Source organism: Maniola jurtina, chromosome 7, assembly GCF_905333055.1.
Source record: "Maniola jurtina chromosome 7, ilManJurt1.1, whole genome shotgun sequence".
In the NCBI taxonomy this organism is placed as follows: domain Eukaryota; kingdom Metazoa; phylum Arthropoda; class Insecta; order Lepidoptera; family Nymphalidae; genus Maniola; species Maniola jurtina.
Window position 1 is genome coordinate 14,604,047 of NC_060035.1, and position 9,055 is coordinate 14,613,101.

General features: G+C 43.8%; 1 protein-coding gene across 3 annotated transcripts in view; it reads left to right on the forward strand.

Moving 5' to 3' along the window:
- Nucleotides 1-7,562, forward strand: part of LOC123866828 (MAP kinase-interacting serine/threonine-protein kinase 1-like) — a 29,865-nt gene extending 22,303 nt beyond the window's left edge. For 2 of the 3 annotated variants that reach the window (XM_045908533.1, XM_045908534.1), the window contains exons 3-7: nt 1,226-1,467; nt 2,970-3,239; nt 3,667-3,888; nt 4,601-4,794; nt 5,579-7,562. In XM_045908533.1, coding sequence (XP_045764489.1) covers nt 1,226-1,467; nt 2,970-3,239; nt 3,667-3,888; nt 4,601-4,794; nt 5,579-5,915 — 1,265 coding nt within the window. In that variant the 3' untranslated portion in view covers nt 5,916-7,562. Of the gene's footprint in view, nt 1-1,204; nt 1,468-2,969; nt 3,240-3,666; nt 3,889-4,600; nt 4,795-5,578 lie in introns of all 3 variants that reach the window. The other variant, XM_045908535.1, reaches the window with a different exon arrangement.
- Nucleotides 7,563-9,055: the final 1,493 nt, after the last annotated feature.

A 9,055-nucleotide genomic window follows, 5' to 3' on the forward strand; every position in this document is an offset into this window, starting at 1 on the left:
AAGGTAGGTAGGTACGTGCCCGGGATCGAACCGCGGATCCCCTTGAGTAAGCCGAAGACAAACACAACTACCACCGCTTAGACTAGCACCACAAAGCTAGTGGACAATATGTGTAATACGATAATTGTATCATAAGCACACTGCATGCACTTACGAGACTTCGGCGTCATGAACGAATTAAGTGGGTACTTAGTACCTATAAATAGAAACCTCTTACGTACGAGCGTAATGAGAAAACCGTTTAGAATATTAATGAAACAGCGATAGATGCAAAGTTTCTTGAAGATTTATAAACCAAATTGAGTGAAAACCTTTAAATATCCTGTAAAGGTTGTCTTAAAATATCTCATGGTCACGTTTAATTTTCGCCTGGCACTGTCGGTGCTCATACAATGCTAAGTTTAAGTAGGTAGGTAATCTAAAATTAGACCAATTCTTGCAACGTTTTCCTCAGTATATTTCCTAAACACAAATGTCTACAAAAATATTAGGGAAACATCAATGAGATGATAGGGAGATTGAAATTGCATAAAGAAGCAGGTTTCCAGTACCGACAGGTATGGGTCGGTATGCCGGTGTGGGTAGAATTATAGTTATCTTATCCATACTAATATTATTTCCAGTGTGTCTGTCTGTCTGCTACGTTTTCACGGCTCAGCCGCTGAACCGATTTTAATGAAATTTGGTACAGGGGGACGGACGTAGGCTACTTTACATCCCGGAAAGAAAGTTCCTACGGGATTCTTAAGGGTTTTCTTAAATGTATATGAAAAGTAAAGAGGTAGCTTACGCGCCGGAAATTAACTTCGGCAACTTTATTTCCCGGAAAAGCAAACAGTTCCCACGGGATTTAAAAAAACCTAAATCGGACGGAGTCGCGGGCACCATCAGTACCTATTAAATGTCTATTCAAGTGAGAGCTCATACTATGGGGTTATTTCCCGCAACCGATCGGTAACGCGACCCACACCGACCTGTCGGTATCGGAAACCTGCTTCTTTATGCAACTACACTTAGGTAATGGTCAAACTATCTGAGTAGGTATGGTGCCATTTTATTACATTCAAAAATTACAACCCAATATTTATCGTTGCAAGAATATGAAACTAAAGTCGTACGATTCTTTCTTTGTCATGACAAAATGTGTTAAACGTGCATATCTATGGTTAAACGCCACGCCGTTGTGTCAATCTTTCTTAGGAAGTAATGTTGAAATTTGTTACAGACCTATACAAGCTCACGGGCGAAGTATTGGGCGAGGGCGCGTATGCCTCGGTGCAGACCTGCGTCAACATCTACACCGGGCAGGAGTTTGCAGTGAAGATCATCGACAAGGTGCCGGGGCACGCCCGCGCCCGGGTGTTCCGCGAGGTGGAGACCTTCCACTATTGCCAGGATCACCCGAACATCATCCAGCTCATTGAATTTTTTGAGGATACCGACAAGTTTTATCTTGTCTTCGAGAAGGTGAGCACCTACAAGTACTATGATGATGACCGCGACTCAGTCGTTTTTTGTAAAACTTGTCGGAACTTTGCTGTTCCGGGATAAAAAGTTGCCTACCTCTATTTCTGGGACGCAAGCTTCCTCTTTAATGTTGTTTTGGAGAAGGTGTTCATTTTTTGTTAGCTAGCCTTGTAGATACACTCTCAGCACTTAGTTTCTTATTCTATTTGCATCTTTTAGCTCCTATTTTCTGAGCAAATTCTCAATTAAGTTAGCAAATATAAAACAATCATTTGATCACCTGAAATCCCACATATCCACATTAGCAACAACGTGAATAGCAACACAAATGTGTAGGTTTATCAGAATTTGTTTGGGTTCACGGGCTTAGAATACAATCACGTTACATGAGACAGAAAGGTTAGCCCATTGTTTAATCAAAAGTTTAAAGAAGGAGCCATTCCTTCATAGATAACAACCTTGTGATTCTTTACTCAATAATTAATATTTTTTATTGCTAAGATTTTTGCCTTTGTTTTTGTAATAAAATTATGAAATGAGTAATATTTTGTCATGCGATTGGGTTTTAGATACTAACCTACCGGGGTTAGCTAGTAATTTATAAACGCTAGTCAGCAACCCCCTACGGGTTTTATAAACTAATAAAGCAAATAAAGCAATTCAATCAGGTTAAGGCAGGCGAGGGAAGCCGGTTGATACCGGCACGAGTAACTGTAGCATTCTGTTAAGCCTTGCACAAGGTCGAAGTTAGTTGCCACGTATGCTAACGCAATAGGCACTAAGTGGAATTGACTAGGTCTTAACTATTGCCTGATGTGCTTGAATGAATTATGTTTATTTAATAGGTATAGGTATGCCTACAGATTCCTTACCTACTAGCTGATGCCCGCGACTTCGTCCGCTTGGATAAACGTTTTTCAAAATCCCGCAAAAACTCTTGATTTTCCGGGATAAAAAGTAGCCTATGTGTTAATCCAGGATATAATCTATCACTATTCCTTTCATCCAAATCCGTTCAGCCGTTTTTGCGTGATTGAGTAACAAACAACCAAACATACACACTTTCATATTTATATTTATAATATATAATATTATTAGGATTAGGATTCAATAAATATAATAAATTGACAAATGAAAAGCCGTGGTAGTTTAGTGGTTCAGGCGTCCATTCAAAAAGTCGGGGATTCGATGCTAGAGGAACTTTTCGGAGCTATGCGCGTTTTGAGAAATAAATATCATTTACTTTAAGAAGGAAACCGCGAGTAAACTTGAATGGTTAGTGTTCTTAAGGTGTGTGAAGTGTATACCAATCCATGTCAGCGAGGTAGATGGCTAAAACCCTTGTCATTCTAATAGGAGACCTTTGATCAGTGGTGGGCCGGTGATCGGTCGATCATGTTAATGATGATGATACTTTAATGAACGCCTGTCTCTGGATTCAAGATTGGTCAATATAATCTGTATAGAGCATAACACTAACAGCCCGTTTCCGTTTGTCGTAGATCAACGGCGGTCAGCTCCTGTCGCGGATACAGGAGCATCACTACTTCTCAGAGCCGCAAGCGGCGGAGATAGTTCGCGAGATAGCCAACGCTCTGCACTTCCTGCACGGCAAGGGCGTGGCCCACCGCGACCTGAAGCCGGAGAACATCCTGTGCGTCAACCGCGACAGTCTCTGCCCAGTCAAGATTTGTGACTTCGATCTGGGGAGCGGGATCAGCTTCACTTCGAGCCTCGCGAGCCCACTGGCGACCCCGCAACTCATGACGCCGGTAACTTGACAATCATACTCCTAGCTAACTGTAACTAAGAACTTCCTGTAAAAACGTGTACCCCATCATCTTGTTCGCAGTTGATTAGCAAAATCTATTTTGGTATTCGTCTCAAAGCCTAAAAATTTTGAGGATAGATATCTTTCAGATTTTTTCAGAGATGTAAGCTTCAGACAATCAGTAGACAATACTGCACCAGTTTTTGCGTCGTTACTCGTCTCCATTTTACTGACTCATTGCCTTATGTGATATTGGGTATCCTCAAGACCAGATTTTTCTATCCACCACTATGTTGCGTCATTTTTCCCGGCATCACAAAGATGAGTTCTTGAAAGTGAGCGCAGAACTTGCAAAAAAGCTAAAATGTTGGAAAGAAGCAGCTGGGAGTTTGAGGTTCTTTCTTAAAGCTATGTGTTTTGTGGTGCAGGTGGGCAGCGCGGAGTTCATGGCGCCCGAAGTGGTGTCGCTGTTCGCGGGCTCGGCGGCCACGCACTACGATAAGCGCTGCGACCTGTGGTCGCTGGGCGTCATCGCCTACATCCTGCTGTGCGGCTACCCGCCCTTCCGCGCCGACTGTGGCGCCGACTGCGGCTGGGAGCGCGGCGACAACTGCCGCGCCTGCCAGGACCTGCTCTTCACTTCCATCCAGGTGAGAGTGCGCTTCCAGCAGTTCCACCCACCTCAACGCCCGCGGTGCCTCGACGGCTGACTTCCAGATCATCTTCTACTCAGTCGTTTCGCTTTTGACAAAACGGTCGTGGGTCGTGGTCGTCATTTCAGTGTTGTGGCATTCTTGACCATACGTATGTTTCCAATCTTACCTAACAGCTGCCTTCCTTGTGCCCTCATGTACAGAAACATCCAACACAGCCCTCATTTGATCTGTCCATCTCAAGAGCGATCTAACACGTGTAACTCTTGTGCCAACCTGTGTTCTCGATCCACTAGTGACTAGTCCTTCAATCGATATATCGTCACGTCTTAATCGTGACCAAAGAATATGACGTCAGATGTAAGTCTATACGATGTAGGACGGCCGTTGCTTGATACCCAGTTCTTCCGTACCATTCCTGCATAATCTTCAACAAAGCACTACAGCCCTGGGTAGGCCTTGGCTTGGTCATGCAGTCCTTCCAGCTCCGAACCCCAAAACCCTCATCTCCTTCTCCACTCCATCAATCCACTGACCTCTAGGTCTTCCTCGGCCTCTGCGGCCCTCTGGTTTGCTGTCTAACAACAACTTTTTCGGGGCTTCGTATTCCGCATAAACGGATAAAATATGGAGGATACCTCCTCCATTCTGTGCTTTTGTTGTGCCACCTATGCGTGAAATCGCTAATAAGAGTTGTTATTGTCCACAGGAAGGGCGCTATTCATTCCCGGAGGAGGAGTGGTCGCACATCTCGTCGGAGGCGAAGGACCTGATCGCGCAGCTGCTGGTGCGCGAGGCATCGCACCGCATCAGCGCCGAGCGCGTGCTGCAGCACCCGTGGCTGCGCCGCGCCGACGCGGCCGCGCACTATCCGCCGCTGCGCACCCCGCTCAACATCAAACGGTGAGCTGACGTACAACACTTTATACAACTCCCATCTTGGCGAAGGCCTAACCTGACGCGTCTGCTCAATACCCGCCGCTGCGCATCCCGTTCAACATCAAACGAGTTGATGTACAACTCTTTACACTACTCGCACATCTCGTCGTAAGTGCAAGGCACCTGACGCGTCTGTCTAATACCCGCTGCGCTGCTGAGTAGCGCGCTTCGTATGAAACGGTGAGTTGACATACTCTGCTCGCACATCGCGGTGGCCTGATCGCATAGCTGTAGACCATTGCATACAGACCAGCTAGCAGGATGGCCATGATCGTGAATGAAAAATCATGGTAAAATAGAAGTCACCAGAGAAAGATCGCTCAAGCCGTATCCGATCAAATTAAATCTGCCGTTAATAGAGGCGGATTACGTACGGATGCTCTATGAGCATATGTGTATCCCAGGAGTCGTTATCTTAATATAACCTATAATGTCAGTACATTGCTGTTAACTGCAGAGGTCAGACTACAATCACTTTGTAGATACTGATAACCTGACTATTCTAGGTTAGGTTGATAACGTCTGATTAGATATGGAGACTGTTAGAAAAATATACCCATTTAAAGAGGCTAATATTGACTGTAATTGTTGCTATGGAAATGTTAAGGTGAAGCTGATGCCAGCTCATCACCGTGACGATAACATTATGTCATGGCGAGTGCAAGAAATTAAAAACATTTTACCAAATCCCTTCTGATATCTACATAATACATAGATTGGTTTTCATCATGTATCGTTTCTTTCACAGCAATATGTCGGCCCGAAACCTGTCCAATTTCGCGGAGTCCGCCATGGCGGTGAACCGGGTGATCCAGCAGCACTTCTCCATGAACTACTCGTACATGGAGCGTCAGCCGGCCGCGCTGCGCTGCTCCAAGTCCTGCCACCCCAGCCCCGACGCCGTGGCTCGCGAGAGCATCCTGGAGGACGAGCTGGAGCGCACCGGGCTCGCTCTGCAGGCCATGGCGGTGCGCTGCGGCGACGAGTACTGCGCGCCGTTCGGCCTCTCGCCGCCCACCGAGTCCGAGCTGCTGCGCCGTCGCCACCAGCTCACGGCCGCCGACAAACCCCTCCCCGTGCATTAGCTGCCGTTCCCGACCGGTCTCTATTATCGCCTCATCTATTTCGACCTTCTCGGTGATCTCATCGATTGGCGCCACATCGACCTGAACCTTCATCTCTCCCCCGATCAGTTCCCCGAGCGTCGCGCTAGTGGCCACGATACCCAGGAGAGTTCGGACGCGACGCGATAGCACGACCGGTGCCCTAGACACCCGCCGATTCGAGAGCCGATCCTGCGCGGCAGTGCTTCCCCGTCTTATCTGTCGATCTGGTGATAAATTGTTTCAACGTGTGATAGTGAACTTCTCGTACGCGAGGCGCTGAGTCCCTCCGCGTATCCAGTTGTGTATAGTTAGTGATAAGGGCTGGGGACGCAGCTGGCCCCGTCACATTCCACCGAGCGCCACAGTACAAGGAAATGGACCTACCTCCGTGATAGCCTTGCGAGGCTGTCGTGTCGCCGGCGACGCGACCGCGCAGCCGCATTGCCAGCAGAGGAGCGATGCTCTCGTATCTGGCTGCCCACATACGACACCGCTCCTCTGCCGACGATGCGGTCGCGCGACAGTCGCGTCGCGGGCGACGTCCGCACCTGTTTACGGTTGCAGCGAAACGGTTAAACATCGGCGAGAGACTGTGCCAATGGATAATAATTCCTCCAGTGATAGATCCGATCGCAATTTTACTGTGAACGGTACTTAGAGCTGTAACAGTTTTATTTGAGCCTTTTAAAGATATATATTTATGGATAAATAAAAACGACTGAATAGTTTTTATCGAATGTAGAATGTTATGTGAGTTATGTTCAGACCGACGCCGGTCGATAAAATCGTATTATATTGAGATAGTTGTGCTGATCTACATACTTTGTAACGATTACAGAAATATTATATTTTTGGATTTATGAAATCCGTTATATTTGACATATATTGAGCTTGTTTGTGTAATATGCCTTTTGTTCGTGGCCTATCCTAAATGCAATAAAATTTTGTTACTTTCGATAGTTTTCGGATACTAGTCTGTTTGTGATCGTATGTTTTTTTGCATTTTTTGCACCTATGGAAAACCACATCTCATTTATATGAATAAGAATGAATCGATCTAAGATAATAAGAGAGTAAGGGACAGTATGTGACATTTTCGCTGAGAGTTCAAGTGTAGTATGTACGTGCGCATTACAAACTAGGGATAAAGTTCGCTTGGTATCGTCTTGTGTGGAAAGGGCCCTCGTGAACCGATTCTATGAAATGTCATATATTTTTGACCTGAACTGTGTTGGATAAGTGTTGCATGGGGTTCCATGGAGCTGCCATAAAATTGTGATCAGTTTGAATACTTTTATATTGCCGAAGAATGAAATGTTATAATAATGTTAAGTGTAGATTTGCTAGACTGTAACCCTGCGAACACATTGATTGGAAAAAGATTCACTGAGGGGTCATGAGTGTACCTTTATAATTGGTATTGCCACCTTCATCGGCCGTTTTGTTTAATTCTCACAAATGTTATATTTTTACATCATATTAATTACAAACTATCATACTAATTTATTCTATTTAGTTGTGGTGGCTTTATCCAATCAATACCTAAACTTGTCGCAGTAATTTGTTAAAATTTTGTTTTCGACTTAATCATTTTTCAATAATTTGAAATACAGATGTTTGAATTTATGAATGTGTTCTTTATTTTCATCATTATTGCCTAAAAAATGAAATAAATACTTTTCAACCAATTTAGTTGTTTTAATAAATTACCTTGTTCCCGCTATCCCACCTAGTCACAGTGGGTTGGAGTAAGCTTCTTTGGTTTGGGAAACCATTGTAGGATATAGGCTTTGATTATATAGAGATATAGGTACATAGGGTAGATTCCAGTAGACCACAGAAATCTGTGGGGTAAACTCATGCTTCCCTTCATCACTGCTGATCGTTTGCGTAGGTACCTATGTAATATGTTCCGGATGGCAGGACTTTAGGAATCAAATCGCAATCATGTCGTCGACAATATTCCATTATGTAATACTAGAGGATGCCCGCGACTTCGTCCGCGTGGATTTAGGTTTTTAAAGATCCCGTGGGAACTGTTTGATTTTCCGGGATAAGATGCCTATGTCAATTACAGGGACGCAAGCTACCTCGGTACCCAATTTCATACAAATCATTTAAGCGGATGGGTTTTTAGGAATCCTGTGGGAACTCATTGATTTTCCGGGATAAAAAGTAGCCCGTCTTCGTCCCCGGGATATAAACTAACCCTGTACCCGTCAGAATCGATTAAACTATCGGGCCGTGAAAAGGTATTATTGTGATACCTAATCACAATAATTTCTAGGCTGTTTATCTATACTTCTATACTAATATTATAAAGAGGAAACCTTTGTATTTTTGTACTTTTGTATGTTTGTAATGAATAGGCTCAAAAACTACTGGACCGATTTCAAAATTTCTTTTACCATTACTTAGAGGGATTCTTCCGAATCCGTATAGGCTATATTTTATCCCGGAAAATAGATAGGATTTTTCGTGGTAGTGAAAATTGTGGAGTAAGGAGTCGAAAAAACTGCCGTACGTTAACGATTCTCGCGAACGCTGCCTAAATGGTTAGAGATGTATGGTTGACTTCTATAGAAAAGTTGTAGAACTCAATAATGCCTACAAAAAAGTCCGCGATAGTATAAACCAAACATTTATATTTAAGCCATTATAACCACTTTTCCATAGAATAAAAGTAATTAAAATTATTAGCCCATGTTTATTGATCATATCGTCAAATACTAATCCTTATCCAAATAAACTATTTATTGAGCAAGATTGTTTCAATAGCTATAAATTACTTTTTATTTTATTCCAATCGGACAATCCATTCAAAAGATATTACGAATTTAAAATTGTAATTGGTATTAAAATGAATGATGGTGTCGCACGACTCGCACGGCGAAACCGCAGGGGTTCAGAGCTTAAAAAATAAATGTCCACCCGTGCGAAGCCGGGGCGGGTCGCTAGTTAGAAATTTAATTGTTTTTCGCAAGTTGCTTTGTAGAAAAATGCGTTGAAAATTCGCTTCTATCGGGCATTCCCCAAGGGCAGATTTTTTTTTTTGAAAAATTATCACTTGATATTATTATCACATGCTTAAGGTTTTCTTTGATACATTTCTAAAGTTA